Below are 22,380 nucleotides of genomic sequence, written 5' to 3' on the forward strand. Positions count from 1 at the left end.
CACAGTTTATGCTGAAGATTTATAAAATGTAAGACATCAAAGGCATGTTTTTCAAAAACGATACCAAAATGAAAAATGTAATAAAAAAAATTTCACAGAAAAGTATTAATCTAATCAAAATTAAAGAGTAACACATAATAAATCAGCAAATAAAGCGGTACTATACATGTACCGTAGTTAAAATAAGGGGGTAAAAAGCAGAAGTTTTGTTTAAAATTTAAAACTAAGCATTAAAATCCTGATAAGCATTGCCATTAAAACAGTTGTAGTTTTATAAAAAGATATCATATATCCTAATCAGCATCTGCACAAAAAAAGGTGTTCACCATGCAGTTGCTAAAATATTAGACCTCAGGCTTTGATTTTTTTTTTTAAAGTAACAAAATATACGTTTTGATCGAGGACAATATCGTTCATGATTCTTCTATATACTCTCATTTATATTTATTTACTTATTTATATACAATTTTGAAATCTAAAATGCAAAAGTGCAAGAACCGGCACTTTAGATGTTGCATTGTACATATCCCAATTTATATTAAGGACAAAGTTTTCATTGAAACTTCCATTATTTTGTGCAATATATATAGTTAACCATGTTAACTTCGTTTACATGGTGATGGATTAGTTCACATGCTGTATATATGATACTGTCATAATAACTACGTATAACTGATTTTATGAGTGCCCCGTGTGAATAAGGGTTAGGGTGCAAATAAAAAGTACGCTATAGAAGCGAAACTCCTGCTAGAGTAGTCTCAGTGCTAGAGAAGGAAGATAAAGACTAGATAACAGGTAACAGGTAAGGTATGCGGAACAAATATACGCTGACACATCAATATTGGATGGGTTCAATTTATATTTATTAACATTTATACATAAAAGGTGGCGTTCACATCTCACATTCGGAAATGTTTAACAAAAACAGTTCGTTATTATTCATCTTTTGTCAACTTTCGTTTGAATCTTGGCTTGATCGAGAAACCGGAAGTTCCAAATCCAATATGTCTGCGCCCATGTATCTGAAAAAAGCGCAGTTTTAGCGTATTTTTCCTGTAATTTTCTTTTATAAATTCAAACCGTAAGTTAAAAAAATCACCAAACATCAAATAATTTAAAACATGGTATTGCTCATTACTCTAATGGGTGTTCTAGCAATCTTTTGTCATGTTTCTCGCTCATTAAAAAAAAAAGTAAAATCACAAGATTACTGAACTTAGAGGAAAATCAATTTGGAAAGTCCTTAATCATGTTAATGACATGGCAATTTCAAATAACAAAACGCATCAAAAACGATTGGACAAGGACTTTCATATTCCTGACTTGGTACAGGCATTTTCAAATGTAGAAAATTGTGGATTAAACCTGGTTTTATAGCGCTAACACTCTCGCTTTGATGACAGTCTCATCAAATTCTGCTATATTTACATTGATGCGTTAACTAAACAGACACAATAAATTAATAGTCAAAATATGTGTACATCAGTCATCATCGTATAACAATTTTAAAAGGGACAATTTAACAGAACACAAAAACATCTATCATTGATTTGTGTGTTTGACGTCAGAAAATTTTATACGTCACATAAATTTGTCGTTCAATGTGCATGCAAACAATTTTAAAATTTACATAGGCAATGTTAGCATATGGGGCCAAAAAATCAAAAGTATGCAAGAAGAAATATCAGAAATAGACCGAGATTGAAAATAGTCCAAAAGTTAAAAGTCTTTAGTAAAGACTAAGAGATGATTTTTAGATTTCAATGTTTAAGTCAAGACAGTTTGTAAATGACCCTCTTACATTAAATGACATTTAGTTTTTCCCTAAGAACTTGTGGGTTATGTAATTTTACCTGACATCGCATTTGCCGATGATTTGCCATTGGATATGGTTCCATGGCTATGTCCCATGGACCTGGTTTCTGATCACCCCTATGGCCCCATCTGCTAATAGGCAGAGAACTCTGAGTGAAAGATTCCATTCTGTTAGCAGTTATATCTAATAGACTATTTTATATCTTACATGTTTTTTATTATAACAAATGAATTGTTTGATACATATACAATTCATTCCATACACATGGCTCTGGTGTTGGTAGGAATGATATTTGTGCAAGTTGTGCAGCATTTTTCTGTCCATACAGCAAGCTATTAAGGGCTCCAAAAAATGGCTAGTGTAAAACCATTTACACAAGAAAAACAACAGTCTATTCTATATAAATAACGAGAATCGAGAAACATTTATGAGCCAATCTACCAGTCTACAAACTTCAACCACTGAACAACAAGTTTAAACGTTTTAATACATTTTGTAGGTTACAACATTCACCCTTACCTAAATCAATAGTGTCACATCATGAACATCACAACATAAAAAGACACACTATAAAATATTAATTGAAATGGCTTAACACAATCATAAGACATATGAAAACAAACAAGTGAATATACACTGAACAAATAAAGGAGTAGGTTCAGTAAGACCCCATTTTGGCCCCAAAATATAGCAGTTTTACAAAATTATGAAATTGTAATCTTTAAGCTATTTATTGGAAAGTAGAATGCTTCTGCTACTGTACATAAATATAGGCTGTTTTTGACAATACAATGTACATATATGGGGTACTAGCATCATTAAGTCATGCTAAATTACTGAAATCTTCACAATTGTATCATTTTAGTAAAATTTTAGACGGTTTCCGTCTAAAATGAAAGTGGCCGCATTCCTGTTCATTCATAATATTAAAATGTAAGTTGTATTTGATGATAATACATAACATATATAAAGGTTGAGGATGAACACGGATGCAGCCACTTTCATTTTAGACAATAACCATCTGAAAAGTGATGTTTTTTGGCATACATGTATTTGATAGATTTTACATATTTAAGCCTGAATAGGAGGGTTTTTAATGACTAAATCAGTTAAAAACTTTCACGAAAACTAATCAAATCATTTGAAATAGATTTTGAAAAAAGTGTCCAAAATCTTTCGTTAGATGAACTTGAAATTTGAGGCCAAAATCGGCACTTACCGAACCTACTCCTTTGATCTATGACACACAGTAAATACAAAATCAATAAAATAAGGGATTAGAATAGATAATAAACAATTTCATAAAGTCAACCTTATCCTTGAACAAAATGCCGTCATAGACATTGTTCATGATATACAATGTAAACCTTGAACAAAATTCCACCAAATAATATAATTAATGTACACAGGTAAATGAAAATATTATACAATGTAGGCACACCTCTTTGCAAATAAAAATATAAAATAATTCCACAGTCTCTGCTATGGTCTATGGTTTATACTTTACCCTAGTCATTTCTAGGCCTTTTATAGCTTGCTGTTTGGTGTGTTTGAAGTCCGTACTTTGACCTATAATGGTTTATTTCTACAAATTCTGATTTGGATAGAGTTGTCTCATTGCCACTCATACCACATCTTCTCATAAATCTATGAATTCCTCCAGAAATATATAGTCAGAAAAATAAGGTGAGTACAACAATGGCATGAGTCCAATCTATGGGTTTAAGAGTGAATTGGTGATATTAAGATAGAAGTTCAAATCTGTTTCAATTCTCAAATGATTTGAGGTGGAATTCTAAAACATAATTTTAAACCCTGACTGACTGGTCAGTTCCAAAATTGAGGTCAGGGGATGTGTAACAAATACATTTTCTTTATATAGATTTATAGAAATTGATTAGAAAAATTGGTAACAATTATTTTTTTCTGTTAGATTTTGTGAAAATCAGGATTTTAACTTGTTTTATGAAACTGATATCAGGATTTGAGTTGAGGCATGAAAGTCATGATGATACCACCAAATCAAGATAGTTTGCAGGTCTGTATTACTGACTTTCTCGCCAGGTATTCTTATCTAAGCCAGGGGTTTCATTGTCTTTCATGTTGACTGGTACTTTCCATGTATCTAGGTGGTACTTTTCAATTTATTCCATGAATATCTTATATAAAAATTCCTATATTTAGGCGGTACATGTACTTGTCAATAGCATAGGAGGGTAAAAGTACCGGGTACCGCCTCCTAATGAATGGCCTGCTAAGGTAGGACTTCCTGTTTTTTGTACACCCAAGCTGGGTTTATGAAGTATACAAATGGCTAGTACATTAATTTTTTTTTTATTAAATACATTAGGAAAACACAAACATAAAAGACAGATAACAATAAGAATATTCCCTCATATAGATGTGACATACATATTATATGAGATAAAAGAATCAGAGATGAAAATTTTTGTACACATAGATTGTTTAATAATGTGAAAGAAATTTGTTAAATTATGTGAAATTTTCTTCAGAAAATGGACTCTGATGAGGAAGAATTCACCTTTGAGAAAAAGAGACCAATTCTTTATGGAAGCTTGGAAGAGAGAGAAAAACTAAGATTAACCAGTCAAAGAACAACTGGATCCTTGTCAAGTGATGCTATAGAGGCAGGGAAGGCTGCAGGGAATATAAATATTACACAGGGTAAGCAGATAACATTGCTCTTTATGATTTCAAAATGTTACTGGACACGATTAGAGTTCTATAAAGGTATAAATTTCAAATGTATAAAAATAGGTACAGCAACCAAACATTACAAAGTATAAATCTGATGTGATAGTCATAGTATATTTCTGATACTTCATATGCATACACACACTCCATAAATACTCACATCATCCTATTATGTTTGAAGATGTTAAAATCTCACATAAGTGTTTAAATCACACATGAATGATATAAAATGTCCCTTGTCTACACTTTACACAATTTTAAAAGTGGTCAAATGATGAAGGTATTGGTCTTATCTTTGTTGACCTCGAAATGTGTTTTATGATTTCATTGTGTATTTGGATTGCTGTCATAATAGATACTTCAGACAGGTCCAACCATTTAGGTCAAAGTGTTATAAAAACCAGAAACCAAACAACATTTAGGCTGACCCTTTGTCTGACATGAAAAATGCAACAACAAAAAAAGTTTTACTGTTGGATCTATTCCTGGTAAATTGACCCTTTTGTCAGAGATTCAGTTTTTTCAATTTGTTAGTAATATTACTTCTGCATGAATAATTGGATAAAAATTTCTGTTCTTTGTCTCTACATGTAGCTGTAAACCCATGAAAGCACATCAATTTTGTTACAGATTTTTAACATACAGTTGATTTTTTTAAAATATTGATGTAAATACAATATACAAGATATAGAAGGATTGATAGAAAAATGATAATGTAATCAAAATGTATGTTGTTTTATAAATAGGTGGAACATTTGACCTGCCTGATAACAAAGAAAGTCAAGCTGAATTGTTAGCAGAATTAGAAAAGAAAAAAAGGGTAGTGTATCACAAAGAAACTTTCAAATGTCAGTGAAGTTCTAATAAGGTGTGGGATAAAGATCATATGTGTGACTTGATGGTCAGACAGAAAGAAATGTCCTTTTTTGTCATAAACATGTAGCCCCTTCAACTATTTAGGTTATTATACATTCTTGGCATTCCAATATTTGGCTTTTAACGTTCCTGATGAAGTTAAATCCATACAGGTGCTTGGAAGACATGACATTTAAAATGTGTTGTTTGTCATATTTTAAACTGCATAAACATGATTAAAAAAGTCAATTTATAAACTTGCAGCATTTTTCTGGATTTGGCTGGAATGCTCATACCTGAAAATTTGAAATCCAAGGATGTATGACTACTTGAAAACATGAGGAGCTTTATAATCAGTAGTTACATTAAAGTATACACAAATATATCATAGGTCAACTTGACATGAGTGAGTTGAAACCTTAGCTGTTTAATAAATTTATAATACAGCTTCTAGCAATTTCTTCTCTTGCTCATGCTATATGTTTGTTAAAGCTATAATTTATATAACTTGTAAATTGTTAATTATCTCCCTTGAATTATTACAGGCAAGACAGATACAGGTGTCTACTGATGATGTGGAAATCAAAGCTAATCTACGGCAGCTGGGGGAGCCTATCTGTAAGATTATTTATCTTTTGAACATCAAATATACATTATAAGTTGGACAGTAATGCCCTTAATCACTTACAGTAGATTACGATTAGGAACAAACTTTGTTGATTTCATTTGAACAAATTTATACGACTCTACATATAAGGCTTTTTCTTGTGAAAACTGCTAATTGATACTTTCTTAACGATAGCTGCAAAGTACTTTTAGCCGAACAAAAGTTCTAAGAGTTAGAATAGCGATGCATTAAGTATAGAAATCGTGATATCAGTGCTGAATCTCTAATGGTTAGAATAAAATGCAGTGTTCATATAGGAATGCAATGTATTTTTGCAAATCTAATTTGAATATGGTCATAAGTGTTACTATCATATAGAAATATTTTTTATTCAAATTTAAGAAGAACTGATGATTTTAATTTTATAAAAAATCTGAAATATTTGTTTAATCAGGGGAGATAATTTAGATATTTTAAGATTTGTCGATTTTATAATACATTTACATCTAGAAAAAGTATATGGTTATTCTGTTTGTTCTGAAAGAATATAACACTATATATGCTCTTACATATCGCTTATATATGAAATAGAACATTTGCAGACCTGGTTTTGTTTCATAGTGAAATTCCCTTTTCTTTTTTCATTAAAATTTATGCTTTTTTTTTTAGAAATTTTAAATTTTGGAATTCTTGTATTTGGAAGTAAGAAGGTACTGCATTTTAAATTTTAAGAATTGAGTTTGTGGTCTTATATGAAATCAGTTTTTTTGAAAAACAGAACAAAAGAGAAAAAAAGGCTGTATCTCCTACTTTTGTTAATAAAATATTCCAAATATTGTTATTGTATATTTTTCAGGTTTGTTTGGGGAAGGTCCAGCAGACAGGAGAGAAAGGTTGAGAAATATTTTAGCGACAATTGGTGAAGATACATTAAAGAAGAAAAAACAGACAGAAATAGATGAAAAGAAGAAGAAAGATGATGTAATTTAACAATTAGATACAGTAGACACTCAATTTTAGTTTCAATAGATACCTTCTCTTGCAGTAGTCCTCTGTTCTATTTTTTTAAATTTTAGTTTGTTTTTCCATGTAAAAGAAGCATTATAAAAATAAGGAAATGTGGTATGATGGCCAATGAGACAACTTTCTCTAATTTCTGTACTATTTTCACCTGTTTTTAATTTGACCTACTCCTTTTAGATGTTAAAAGGAGTAGGTCAAGTTAGGGCCGATTTTGGACCAAAACTTCAGGTTCATCTGATAAAATATTTTGGGCACTTTTTAAACACTTAAGTGTCTACTTTAGTAAATTCAATTAGTTTATGTGAAAGATTTGGACTGAATTAGTCATTAAAGACGCTCAAATTCAAGCTGAAGTATAAAAAAAATCTATCAAAAATGCCACAATATGTCATTTTTTAGATGGTTTTTGTCAAAAATGAAATTGGCAACACATCTGTGTTCATCCTCGACCTTTAAATATGCTATGTGTTATCATCAAATACAACTTCCATTTTAATATTAAGATTGAACATAAATGCTGCCAATTCCATTTTTAAGACTGAAACCGTCCCAAAATTTCCTCAAATGCTAAAATTGTGAAGATTTTAGTAATTTAATTTTAGCATGACTTAAGGATGCTAGTACCTGAAACATGTGTATTGGATGGTAAAAAAAGCAGCCCATATTCATGTAACAGAAGTATTCTACTTTTCAAAAAATAGCTTAAAGTTTACATTTAAGCAATTTTGTAAAACTGCTATATTTTTGGGCCAAAAAAGGGTCTTACTGAACCTTCTCCTTTAACTGTCTCTAGTGGAGAAATAATGTAACTCACTTGTTGCAGTTGTGAAATCTATATCTACAACTACAAGAGTTCAAATGACAAAGATATTAGCAATTATAAGTTCAATAAAAAAAAATTACAATAAAAAAGGTAAAAATCAACAAGGTTTCAACCATTCATAATGCTTTATAAATGAAGATGGCATATTTGCAAACCAGATTCTTTCTTAAATACAGCTATATTCCATGTTTTAGAATAAAGATTTACATTATGGTTTTAATTTTTACTTGTTAATAATATCAGGTATGCAGGGCCGTAACTACCTATGAGGCAGGGGAGGCAACTGCCTCCCCTGAATTTTCTACACCAAAATTTTTTTTTGAAGTAATAAAATGAAATATTGACAATATGTACACGAAGAACTTGAATTTATATTATAAACAATACAAGTTTACAGTTTTTACACTGTTATCATGATACGTGATATATCTGTCATTTTCCGGATTTTTGATCGAAAGTGAACTGTTTCAGTATAATTTTTTTTCGTGTGGCCGTCCGTCTGTTATTCAGTATTCGTACAAGAACACATATGAAACTTTGCTTTCGACAATTTTGAATAAACTTAACTATTCACATTTATGTAGGGGCTGCATTAAGCAGAGGAAGTTCGATCCTTTGTATTGTGAATCTTTTATGATATCGGAAATTCGTTACCGGCTGAATCAGCTGTTGGGTCATTTTTAACGTCTCCCGGCCGATCGTACGAGAACATTATGGTCAATGTCTTAGTAGTTAAACACTCCAATTCGTTGAAGCAGAGACTTTCTAAACTAAGTATATACTAGTTTAGAAAGTCCCTGGTTGTAGCTATATACATGTCTGTTCAGCTTTCAACAATATTGAAATTCAAGGTCCTCGACAAAAAAAATATCTTGCTTTCTATGATCTTCCTTTATATGTTTTTTTTTAACTGACCAGTTTGATTTCTAACAAAAATATCTTTAAATACAGATACTAAGTGTTGCATAAAAATTGCTTCCAGGATCCAGCAATACTGATGTTTCTTAAACATGTTAAAGTAAGTAAATCGAAGGAAAACGGGTCATTTTTAGCCATTTTACTGCGAGAAAAAAATCGGCGGTGGGCTGTGCCCCCCAACCCCCTCTCTTAGGGGGCCTCAATCGGCGGCCCCCAAACCCCTGCCTCCCCTGAAGTCGTACCCTAGTTACGGCCCTGGTATGTATGTGTCAAAATATTGTCTGCAGTGTAGAAACTTGATAATGATTTTTAATATTTGTTCAATGTTATCCACTGCACAATAAATAATTAACTTTTTTCCTATTTTGAAATATTACAGGAAAATATCACATGGTACCACGAAGGACCGGCTAGTTTGAAAGAAGCCAGGATATGGATAGCTGAATACTCTATACCAAGGTAAATAATACATACCAAGATTCATCAGAATTGCATACTTAGATAAATAGATCAATCATAGATGGTTTTTCAAACAAGAGAGTGCTTCTCAGTTACAATCCCATCAAGTTTATTGCTATTTTGCCAATGACGTCATTGATTTTAACATTGATAATGGCACATGCACCCTTAGTTTCTAGCGATAATTTATTATCCCAAGCTAGTGGCATGATATGAGAAAATATCGGTAAAAAAAGATCAAAGGAAAAGAGACACAAAATAGTGATAATTTTTTATACAGGGTTTCTTGACTTATAATTATTATGTATCAGACTATTATAAAAGAGATATATTTAAACATAGCTCTTTTGGTATTTGTAAAAGGATGATAAATATAAGTACATAATTACATAGTCACATTGTGATCCTGTATCAATTCAATATGATTTAATCAGATATAAACACGAAAGTCTGTGACTATAGAAAACTGTCAAATTCATTCATTTTCCAACTAAAAAGTTTGAAAGGTTGTATCTTTTGTAATTGATAAACAGAGCTAAAGAAAGAATAAGGAATCAGAAAGAACATGTACAGTTATCATCAGCTCAAAGAAATGCCAAAGTTCAGGATCTTCACAAACGTGTTCGGGTAAGTAACTTAAACAACTTCAGGAAATGCTGGATGAGGAACCTGTTTGGGTTATTAGGGTTCTTTTTAAAATAATGTGATAGTTCAAGATTTTTAGCAGGTATGAGTAGATTATTAATAACTGTTCAAAGATATGCAGGAGTTCAGACCTTAATAGGCAGGTGTGGTTTGTCATCATGTCACAGTAATGTGATAGTTCTAGATTTTTAGCAGGTATGAGTAGATTATTAATAACTGTTCAAAGATATGCAGGAGTTCAGACCTTAATAGGCAGGTGTGGTTTGTCATCATGTCACAGTAATGTGATAGTTTAAGATTTTTAGCAGGTATGAGTAGATTATCAGGTGATCAAAGATATGCAGGAGTTCAGACCTTAATAGGCAGGTGTGGTTTGTCAGCATGTCACAATAATGTGATAGTTTAAGATTTTTAGCAGGTATGAGTAGATTATTAATAACTGTTCAAAGATATGCAGGAGTTCAGACCTTAATAGGCAGGTGTGGTTTGTCAGCATGTCACAATAATGTGATAGTTCAAGATTTTTAGCAGGTATGAGTAGATTATTAATAACTGTTCAAAGATATGCAGGAGTTCAGACCTTAATAGGCAGGTGTGGTTTGTCAGCATGTCACAATAATGTGATAGTTCAAGATTTTTAGCAGGTATGAGTAGATTATCAGCTGTTCAAAGATATGCAGGAGTTCAGACCTTAATAGGCAGGTGTGGTTTGTCATCATGTCACAGTAATGTGATAGTTCTAGATCTTTATTAGCATTAGTTTCTGCAAGATAGTCAGCTTTACATCAATATTCAGAAGATTCAGTATGATTACTTATATCAAGTCAAGATGAAACTTTATTTGAGCTATACTATTAGAATGATGATGATGGATGGCTGTTTGGCTGTTTAATTTTCAGTGGCCAATTTTAAAAATGCATATAAATTATTGATAATAACCTGCTGTTTCAATCTTAATGGTAACTAGTTATGCCCCATAAATGAGTTTGTTTATGACAAATTCATATAAAATATTTTTTTTAAATGATTATTTTGCTGCAATTAAAATTAAACTTGTGCAAATATTTTGTATTTTCATGATTGTAGGCAATATCAAATGAATGCAGTCAGATAGGAGATGTTAGACCTTTATCATTTTGTCAGTTTAGCCCTGATAGTAAAATGTTAGCAGTATCATCATGGTAAGCATAGATAACTATGTTAATTCATTCTTCTTTGAGATATTATATATACTGTAAACCAACTTATTTTCGCAAGCAATTTATTTTCGTGACTTTCATGAATAGGAAAATAAAGCAAATAAATTTTCACGAATATGTAAAGCTTGGATCTTTCATTATTAAACAACATCAGGTAAATTACAAAATCGCGAAATTAAATTGGCCCTTAGTGGACTAGAAAGGGTAAAACGTGAGATAAAGTATCCACGAAAATAAGTTGGTTTACAGTAATGTGATACATGTCATATCTTTCTTCTTTATTGAACCACTTAAGAAGTTTTATTTAATAACCATGGTTTGTCTCATGGAAGGATCTGTCCCTCTTCCATGGGAGGTCATGGGTTTGATCTGGGCCAGGTCAAATAAAAGACTAGAAAAATAGTACCGGTAATTGCAGCTTCTCTGCCAAATGTGCTGCAGTTATGCATACACTAATTTATAGTTTAGATTCAGAATAAGGTGTCACTTTTGATATTGTGGTTTTAACACTTTGCACTTTGATGACTGGGCTGTCCTCTACACCAGTTGATTAAAACAAATAGCACTTTGGAAGAATTTTGAATGACCTTACATAGGCAAAGAGAAACAACTACTTATAAGTCATAGCAAAAGTATCAATAATAATTATGAAAGAATATATAGCTAGAATCCCTGAATGCTTTGTTTAATTTCAGGTCTGGTTTATGTAAATTATGGTCTATTCCTGATTGTCAACTTATAAGACAACTTAGAGGTTTGTTGGACTCTTTGTACTCCATAAATGTAGTAACAATTTAAAAATAAAAAGATGAAATCATTATTGTCAGTGAATTTATATAGCCAAATTGCTTTCTTATTGACAATGAAAATTCTATTGATAAATAGTATTTTCATTGATATTTGATTTCTAAAAATAAAATTGAAAAGTATTATTGCCTTACATTTTATACAGGCATATTATTTTTCTAATTTTTACTTGACAAATTAAGAATAATTGTAAAAAATCCAATAATAAAAAATAGTCACATGTTTGTTCAATTTTGTTTTATTTTGAAAAATATACTGTACTAGATATCTTGTATAATTCTGAGATTTTTTTCCCTTTAGGACATAATGGTAATGTTGGTGCTATTGTCTTCCATCCACAAGCCACATTACAGTTAGATGACAAAAGTTGTTGTATGGCCTCATGTGGTCAAGACGGCTCAGTCAAACTCTGGAACTTGGTCAGGTAATTAATTTGTCTATCAAATTGAGGTACTTGGGCAGGTTATTTATTTTGGGTGCCAAGCTCTGAACATATTTAACGAGTTAAATACTGGGGTACTCTAAAGGGGAAAAATTAATTGAAATATATAGTAAAAACACCAATAGCTTCGCTTGGCTATACCAAGCTGACTTGTCCAATGAATAAGAGGGGCGTTCTCTATTCTTGTTTTCATATTAAAAAAATGTTTTTGCAATTGAAATCATAAAGAATAATATCCAATCATGACAATCTCCGACTCTTATAAAGACTTTGTCTGAAATTGAACTTTATAAATCTGCCATCATGGGCAAACGTAAACGTGACGATTCCGATCAAAATTCAAAATCTGCTAAAAATGCTAGAAGCTTTAGTCAAAAATGGTTACAACTGTTTTTATGGTTAAGATTTGACAGTACGCTAAATGCCATGTTTTGTGACATTTGTCAAAAACATAAACTGAAAAATAACTTTATAAAGCCTGGTTCGACAAATACTCAACTGAGTATGTTTTTATTTATTCCTTATTTTCTAAATCAGGTTTGAAAATTGTACAAAGAAAAATGTTATCACTGTTCAGTAGATTTTACATGGTTTAAAACAATATCCTTCATTGGGCCTCCTCAATGTTATCTATAAATACCGCATCAGTTGTAAAAGTCACGTGGTCAGGTAATCAATACACAAAAAGAAAAGTATCACGTGTATCAAGTTGTACTACAATTAAAGCCAGTTGTCATCAACAGTTTCAAATAAGATGGCCTTAATTAACAAAGTGTAAAGTACTCACAGAGAAAAGATAGATTATTTAAACAAAAACAAAAACATATGAAAAGTCAGGTACTGAAGCTGACTGACGCAATGATGGTTCCTGTATTACGATACACAGAAAAATGACACAATACCGAGGATAATATTTTATTTATTTTTAGAATGAAGAAAACAAAACAGGTTTTAATAATTTTATTGCATATAACACTTCTAATTACTTAGACACATATATCTTATGCATCCTCTCAGTTACATTTAAGTATCCAGCTGATCATTGACCGTCAAAAATATTTCTTTATAAAATGTCCGGCTGTCGTCAGGAAATTTTGGAAGCCTTGGTTGGACATTTATATTCGTATTTTACCCCTTGCTAATGCTCAGGGTAAAATAATCGAATATAAATGCCCAACCCATGGTTAAATGAAAACAAATCTACAGCTGCCATGAATTATTTCTTAAAAGAACCTGTTTTTATTTAGTTCCTGTGATACAGGTTTTTTAAGTTCTCCAACAAGATTAGCATTTCATTATATGAATAAGGAAATCTCACCAATCAGTAAACTGTATGAACAGTTTGAGAGATGTGTCCATCAGTTTAATTGATCAAAAAGCAATAATAACATATTTATTACATTACCTGACATTATTTATAGCGATCTTTAACTTTCAGTGATGAACCAGTAGCAGATATAGAAGGTCATGCCCCCTATAGGGTATCCCGATTGGCCTATCATCCCTCGGGCAGATTCCTCGGTACATGCTGGTAAGGTTTATACATATTCCATTAGATAAATTCAATTTTAAGATATTATGCTGTGAAAAAAATGCAACAGGATGGTGTTTTTTGTAAGTATACCCAATGTTTTTTTTGAAGAAAAAATTATAGTTGATATAAATTTTAAGCTGATCTTCTGTTGTTATTTTATTTGCTCACCTGGCCCGAAGGGCCAAGTGAGCTTTTCCCATCACTTGGCGCCCGGCTTCCGGCGTCGTCCGTCGTCGTTAACTTTTACAAAAATCTTCTCCTCTGCTCCTCTGAAACTACTGGGCCAAATTAATCCAAACTTGGCCACAATCATCATTCGGGTATATTGTTTAAAAAATGTGTGGCGTGACCCGGCCAACCAACCAAGATGGCCGCCATGGCTAAAAATAGAACATAGGGGTAAAATGCAGTTTTTGGGTTATAACTCAAAAACCAAAGCATTTAGAGCAAATCTGACATGAAGTAAAATTGATTATCAGGTCAAAATCTATCTGCCCTGAAATTTTCAGATGAATCCGACAACCCGTTGTTGGGTTGCTACCCCTGAATTGGTAATTTTAGGGAATTTTTGCTGTTTTTGGTTATTATCTTGAATATTATTATAGATAGAGATAAAATGTAAACAGCAATAATGTTCAGCAAAGTAAGATTTACAAATAAGTCAACATGGCTGAAATGGTCAGTTGCCCCCTTTAGGAGTTATTGCCCTTTATAGTCGATTTTTAACCATTTTTCGTAAATTTTAGAAATCTTTTACAAAAATCTTCTCCTCTGAAACTACTGGGCCAAATTAAACCAAACTTGGCCACAATCACAATTGGGGTATTTAGTTTAAAAAATGTGTGGTGGACTCGGCCAACCAACCAAGATGGCCGCCACAGCTAAAAATAGAACATAGGGGTAAAATTCAGTTTTTGGCTTATAACTCAAAAACCAAAGCATTTAGAGCAAATCTGACATGAAGTTAAATTGATTATCAGGTCAAGATCTATCTGCCCTGAAATTTTAAGATGAATTGAACAACCTGTTGTTGGGTTGCTGCCCCTGAATTGGTAATTTTAAGGAATTTTGCTGTTTTTGGTTATTATCTTGAATATTATTATAGATAGAGATAAACTGTAAACAGCAATAATGTTCAGCAAAGTAAGATTTACAAATAAGTCAACATGACTGAAATGGTCAGTTGACCCCTTTAGGAGTTATTGCCCTTTATAGTCAATTTTGAACCATTTTTCGTAAATCTTTATCTTTTACAAAAATCTTCTCCTCTGAAACTACTGGGCCAAGTTCATTATAGATAGAGATAATTGTAAGCAGCAAGAATGTTCAGTAAAGTAAGATTTACAAACACATCACCATCACCAAAACACAATTTTGTCATGAATCCATCTGCGTCCTTTGTTTAATATTCACATAGACCAAGGTGAGCGACACAGGCTCTTTAGAGCCTCTAGTTTTGATAAACTCTTGAACCAGTTCAAGGGGAAAATTTCTCACAAGTATGATTAAATATAAAATAAATTAGCTAAAAAAATAATTAATTATAATTTTTGTTAAAGGAAGGGTATGTTTATGTCTTTCTAAGAAAACACATATTATTGTACATATTCAATATGGATGGATAAGGATTAACATGTATGTTAGTTTCAATTGAATGATATTTTACCTAATTTTTATTTTCAGTTTTGATAACTCGTGGAGATTATGGGATTTAGAAGCACAAGAGGAAATTCTTCATCAAGAAGGTCACAGTAAACCAGTGTATGATATAGCATTCCAGAATGATGGGGCATTGGCAGCAACAGGGTAAATATTGACATCTATAATGAGCTAACGAATGACAAAAACATATAGAGTGCAACACATAACATAGTCTTCAAAAACAGAAAAGTGTCTTTATAATGTGTTATGCTATAAGTGATCCATATAAAAAGTCCAGTATGAATCTGATATTGAAATTAACCTTATATTATTTTGTACAAGAAATAAAAAATTGTTAAAATAGTTGAATGATGGAGATAGTACATTTTGTGTAATGTGCACTATCCAAGTAAAAAAAATATAAACAAGATTCACCATCTTTAATGGGTCAAATCATCTAATATTAAAAAATGTCACAAGTTGTACTAGAAGAGATTTTTTTTAAAAAGAAGTAGAGAAGCAGAGTACACATGAAGAGGAATTCAAGATAAATGAGGCCAAAAATAAAATATTGTTTGTTTCCACTCACACGACCGACCCGGTAAAATCACCACTACCCGAAAAATTTTATTGGCCATTCTTGTCCACTATTTTGTTTTTTGCTATGTTGGTTATTGGTGATATCTTTCCGATGCTGAAGTCAACGATCGTTGGGTTTTGGGGATACCTTTCCGATGCTGTAGTCAACAAGCGTTTTAAATCAAGGTATTTTTGCATTGAAGCGTCTACATGATTCGGAATCAAGGAAAACAAACAAAATGCTTTCCCACACGATTTGTTTGTTTGCAAGGGTGATCCTTTTTTGAAAATAAAAAAAAAATGAAGCATCTTTCAATCCGCTGAGTGCATCTTGATTTGCTTTGTGTCTAACCTCTGTTCCTGTTTAAAGGATAAAATCTTAAAGACTTTGAGTAAAAATGGTCTGACTCGTGCTTTAAAATCTATCTACTTTGTCTTTGAACAGGTTGGGCACAAGTCAGGAAATGTGGGATACATGTATTCCCTGCTTTCAGGGAATGTCTCTGTTTTCTGGTGTAAAAAAACCCAGTTTAAATGGGATTTCCCTTTTCAATTTATGGCATGAAAATTACAAACGTTATACCTGCATCAGTAGAATTCGTAAATACTTATTAAAAGTATTTTAGGAAATACAAAACATGAATATAAAGGGAAGCCTTGTTTCTTCTAGAACTCGAAAAAACATACAAATCTTTGTTTGGGAATCAATTGACCAAGCTGTATGATCCAGGTGTAACTGAACATAACTGAATTATGTTCACTTCTATTGAAAATTTTTATTCATTGAATTTTAATTCCCAAGTGATTAACATACATGTATCTTTTTGTCATCTCATAATTGATGATCAAGGTATGAATTGGTGAACAAAGAAATTGTTTTGTTGTGAGTTATGCATCAAATTAGACTTGAAATAAGCTTGATTTTTTAACTAAAAAAACACTTGCTATCAATAGGCATTAGTATCACAAGTAGAATGTGTGCTTTTGTAGATTTCATTAAATTAAATGAATTGGAAAAAAAAAGAAGGTCCCTGTATACGGTACTGTTTTTTTTTAACACCAGAAAACTGTGGTGTACACTGAATTAGAATACAGGGAATACCCCACTCTTCTTGACTTGAGCCTTACCTGTTGAATTTTGTACAAATTCAATATAGAAAACCATATCAAGGAATAAAATAAAATAATTTGCCTACCTACCTACCCATACCCTAACAACCTCAGTCGGGAGAGGGGAAACAAAGATATTTTTAATGTTTGCCTGAACTATGAGTAATTTTATGTTATACTTTTTCTAGAAAAGGTGGATGCTTTTTACAGAGTTTGGGATTTACAGCATAGCAGATATATTATGTTTCTTTTTATTTCTTTTTAGAGGAATGAATGCCTTTAGTTGTATTTGGGAATTATAGACTAGCAGAGATGTAATATTTCTGTTTATATTTTTAGAGGAATGGATGCCTTTGGACGTATTTGGGATTTACGGACTGGGAGATGCATCATGTTTATGGAGGGACATTTGAAGTCCATACTTGGGATTGATTTCTCTCCTGATGGGTAAGTTTACTTGGGATTGATTTCTCTCCTGATGGGTAAGTTTACTTGGGATTAGTTTCTCTCCTGATGGGTAAGTTTACTTTACAAAGGGATTGATTTCTCTCCTGATGGGCAAGTTTACTTGGGATTGATTTCTCTCCTGATGGGTAAGTTTACTTGGGATTAGTTTCTCTCCTGATGGGTAAGTTTACTTTACAAAGGGATTAATTTCTCTCCTGATGGGTAAGTTTACTTGGGATTGATTTCTCTCCTGATGGGTAAGTTTACTTGGGATTGATTTCTCTCCTGATGGGTAAGTTTACTTTGCAGACAGCAGTTATCTTCCTTTTCAGTCAAATATTGAAACTCACCTAGCCAGAAATCATAGTTTTAGTTAGACCTATTCCTTTCAATGTCTTGTAGTGAAAAGATTATTTAGATTATTAAAATCAGGTATTTAGTTTTAGAAAAATAAGAAAATATGATTAATTTTTTCCATAGTTGCTTTGCCTTGCATTGCTACTCTTTTGTAATAGTAACGATTTTGCCCCATTTAGTTACAATTATGAAGAATAAAACTTTTCTGTTTACCAAGGTTTTTAAAAGACCAAAAAGATATCATATTGATTATTTTACACTTCTACTGTTTCAGTATCCTCAGAGAGCCAGAAAAAAGTTGTATATGATAATTTAATAGATTATAATGTTTTGAATAATATGATGTTCTATTTATAGATACCATGTCGCCACAGGAAGTGAAGATAATCAAGCCAGGATCTGGGATTTACGGCAACATAAATGTGTATATACAATAGCAGCTCATACAAATCTCGTTAGCAAAGTTAGATTTCAACGTAAGTAATCATCAAACTTGTAATGAATTTAGAATGTTGTTGATTGTTTGAAATATCAAAGAGACAAGATCACTTTTTTATGAATGAAAAATTCCACAGTTTGGACTGTTTCAAAAGGAAGAATGTTAATGATTATTTTTGGACATTACGCAACTTTGGTCATTAAGGACATGGAATGGACACTAAATCTGGCATTTGCAATTTTCTCATTTGAAAAAAAGTTTTGTGCATAGTTACAAGTTGTTGTATGTTTTACCTGTATGAAATTTACAATTGATTCATTGGTAATTTTCTGTTTCAGCTGACCACTCAAACTACTTAGTTACATCATCATATGATGGCACAGCCAAGGTAAGTTATTAAAGTTGATATATAATGTAGTACATGTACCTTATTAATTTCACTAGATCAAGACAACTCAATCGTCTTTGTAAATAAATGAGGATGTTATTCAGGAAAAGTGATATAGAAAAAGTGTGTATTAATTGTTTCTGGATGTTGTCTTCTACCCAGGGTTTAAGCTAGGATTTTGAGGGCTTTAGTCACTTTTGCGCGCTATTAAAATCAACCTTATTTTGTGAATAAGCAATAGAACAATGATGTATATTACTAGCTTCATCTTTTGACTTAGTCAGATTTTAAGGGATTGAGGCACCAGCATGATTGGCAGTTATTGTATGATTTGACTGTATTGGCCATTATTATGAAATATTCTGACATGGAATCCAGAATTTTTTTTCACAATTTCTCTTCAGTTTATTCCAGGGGTCATTCCTGAACAACAAAAGTTGGATTCTATTTTTTTTAAACAAGGAATCACAGCAGAAATTAATTTGCAATGATTATTTCACTGCATAATCATTATCCTTATAAATCATCTATAAAGTCGATATTTGGATATCATTTCTATCAAGTTGGAAATGTATTATATCCTTTTTGGAACGATTATAATGACTGAAAGAAGGTTGTAAACAAATCAACAATAGATCACGTTTACTACTTTCGGTTTTAAAATGAAACCAAAACGGGAAGTGACACGTGGATAATAAATTCAAAACGAGTCCGGATTCATCGGGAAATTATTATTTTTCGATTTAAATTCCTTTAGTAAGAGATATATATTTGTCTCTCTCGTTTAATTCATTCTAAATGATTTCGTATTTTACGTTTTTAATGTCTATAAATAGTCAAAAGGAACTTTCACGCATGCGTAGAACACAATACAGGAAGCACCTGTTTAAAACATTTCTCGTGAACTTTTTGAATAAACACATGAAAGTTCTTTATTTTAAATGGAAATTGTCGAAAGTTTTTGATGAAAATTTAAATCAAATATGACGAAAATGCCTTCGAATGACGAATCTACGACAAACTAACTTCAGATTGTGATCGTTTGGGAAATATTGAAATTCAAATGCGAACTGTCCGGGTTGTTACATTTTTGATTAAATGACGAAATTATACTCCTGGTTGTTGAAATGCCGACTGACTGATTTTCCTGGGGAAATAATTATGATGGTCATTCAATTATGGGGTTAATTAATAAATTACGGATAAGTGACCCATCTGATGGCGATAAGCGGATTAGTTGTAATCACAACTTGTAACACCTGTTGAAAATGTTAATTACCTGGAGGTCATAAACTTGTCAAAAACATGAAGACAGGTAGATTTATAGTTTTTATTGTGAAATTTTTTTTACACTTTCAAAATTAAAGTGACGAAATTGATTTGAAATACTTTCGTCAATGAGAAAACCCTTTCGTATTTTACGAAAGTGACGAGCGCTAGCAAAATCACTGTTCTACCTGAACTTTTAAAAAATTCATGAACAGATTATAGTTTCTTAAATAAAACATACCTATTTTAATGCTATTAGTCATGCCAGAATTGAAATATTAATAAAGTATTGAAATAAATTAAATGTTGTCAATATTTATAAACCTTTTTGCATAACCTGTTAAAATTAAACAATACTACCTGTCAAGTCAGATCATGACTTATAAGGAACAATTGGAATCCTCATTTTAAGATAGATCAAATGACACAGAAATTAACAACTATAGGTCACCCTATTGCCTTTGACAATGAGTATATCCCATACCCCATAGCCAGCTATAAAAGCCCAAATATGACATATGTAAAAGAATAGACCACTTTTATTTTCATTGCATTTGTAAACTCCATTTGTGCATTAATGGACATCATCTCTTCCATTCCATGTTGAGCGAGTGGTTGGAAAAAAAGTGTTGCTATATTGCACAAATTATTCTGCATATGTAATTCTTACAGTTGATAATCATTACTGCTATCATTAGGAAATTGTGATTAAGTACCTTTGATACAAACATTATTTCTAGTTTATCCTGCATAATGACTATCAAGATGCTTGATGAACTTCAAATGTGCAGAGATACAGACGATCCCATCTATCTAATAAATGACGTCATAAAGATGTTTTTATTGACATAATTTTCTGGTGACGGACATAACTCAAAAGTGGTCTATTCAAACCAGAAAACTAACACCTGAATTATCATAACACTATGTACAAATATGATAAACAACAAAAAATGACCACTACTGAATAACATGCTACTGACTTAAAACAGGCACAAACAGAAGGTGGCAGGGTTAAACTAGTTGTAAAACAGGCACAAACAGAAGGTGGTAGGGTTAAACTAGTTATAAAACAGGCACAAACAGAAGGTGGTAGGGTTAAACTAGTTATAAAACAGGCACAAACAAAAGGTGGTAGGGTTAAACTAATCATAAAACAGACACAAACAGAAGATGGCAGGGTTAAACTAGTTATAAAACAGACACAAACAGAAGGTGGCAGGGTTAAACTAGTTATAAAACAGGCACAAACAGAAGGTGGTAGGGTTAAACTACTTATAAAACAGACACAAACAGAAGATGGCAGGGTTAAACTAGTTATAAAACAGACACAAACAGAAGGTGGCAGGGTTAAAATAGTTATAAAATTGAGAAATGGAGAATGTGTCAAAGCGACAACAACCCTACCATAGAGCAGACAACAGCTATGTTCTCTATTTATTATGATAAACTATTGCATCTGAGTACAAGGTATTATTGTTTTATTTCAAGGCCTATTTTTTTCAGGTATGGGCTCATCCTACATGGGGACCTTTAAAGAATCTTGCTGGACATGAAGGGAAAGTTATGGGAATAGATGTTTCTCCTGATCTTAAATATATTGCTACTGCATCATATGACAGAACATTTAAACTATGGGCATCTGAACTCTCTGGAGGTTTATAGCATAGGTTCAAATTATTACCAAGTGGAACATTTGCATAAGCCAAAGATATGTTATCTTTGATGAAGGAGTAAAGAGTTGTTCAGATCATGTCTGTGAACTGATGTTAACGTGCCATTTGTTGAAAGTTGTTGAATGGATGGTGGAGCATAAAACAGTAAATTGTTTTAGATAGCTGCAGAAATAAGTGTGAAGATAACATGGGAATCATGATTTTGATGGTCTATGAGAAGACCCATGAAATACACAGATCTGTAGCTCAAATCACATATGTCTTGTAATAAAGTCTTATCATAATAATGTGTTTCAGATATTTTATCGTAGTAAGTATGATGATGGTAGAGTTATTTGTTTTGGTTTCTTTTTGAGAAAGCGTGTTATAGTGTATAAATCTAAGAAGTTTTAAAACTAATCCTGATGTAAAGAATAGTGGAGGTATACTGTTTTATATCTCTCTGTCTGTCTGTCTGTCTGACCATCAATTCATCAGTCCTTCTATCGGTCCCATGAATATTTTACTTCACATCTGTCTCAGGAACTACATTACAAGTATTTTTGAAATTTGGTTTTAGGGTTTGTTTGAGTCAGCTATACCCTATGATGTGTTTTCATCACTCAACAACTTCCTGTTAAGGTAGCACAAT

General features: G+C 31.9%; 1 protein-coding gene across 2 annotated transcripts; it reads left to right on the forward strand.

Annotated features, from left to right (window-relative positions):
- The first annotated feature begins 960 nt into the window (after positions 1-960).
- LOC143063125 (U4/U6 small nuclear ribonucleoprotein Prp4-like) lies at positions 961-22,013 on the forward strand. 2 transcript variants are annotated; one of them, XM_076235093.1, is made up of 16 exons: positions 961-1,081; positions 4,330-4,501; positions 5,278-5,351; positions 5,932-6,004; positions 6,850-6,974; positions 9,137-9,216; positions 9,750-9,843; positions 10,948-11,042; positions 11,756-11,814; positions 12,168-12,291; positions 13,748-13,840; positions 15,527-15,649; positions 17,513-17,620; positions 18,335-18,453; positions 18,755-18,804; positions 21,580-22,013. In XM_076235093.1, the coding sequence occupies exons 2-16, from the start codon at positions 4,333-4,335 to the stop codon at positions 21,736-21,738; spliced, it is 1,545 nt and encodes a 514-aa protein (XP_076091208.1). In that variant the 5' UTR covers positions 961-1,081; positions 4,330-4,332; the 3' UTR covers positions 21,739-22,013. The 2 variants fall into 2 exon arrangements, with proteins under 2 accessions (XP_076091208.1, XP_076091209.1); XM_076235094.1 differs by having other exon boundaries at positions 1,037-1,055.
- Positions 22,014-22,380: the final 367 nt, after the last annotated feature.

Source organism: Mytilus galloprovincialis, chromosome 2 (genome assembly GCF_965363235.1).
Source record: "Mytilus galloprovincialis chromosome 2, xbMytGall1.hap1.1, whole genome shotgun sequence".
Classification (NCBI taxonomy): domain Eukaryota; kingdom Metazoa; phylum Mollusca; class Bivalvia; order Mytilida; family Mytilidae; genus Mytilus; species Mytilus galloprovincialis.

Bases quoted from the DNA above. Each gene is read 5' to 3' on its own strand.
- LOC143063125 (XM_076235093.1), top strand. From the start codon at position 4,333: ATGGACTCTGATGAGGAAGAATTCACCTTTGAGAAAAAGAGACCAATT. The intron at 12,292-13,747 runs GTAATTAATTTG...TTTAACTTTCAG, and splicing joins AAACTCTGGAACTTGGTCAG to TGATGAACCAGTAGCAGATA. The intron at 18,454-18,754 runs GTAAGTAATCAT...TTTCTGTTTCAG, and splicing joins TAGCAAAGTTAGATTTCAAC to CTGACCACTCAAACTACTTA.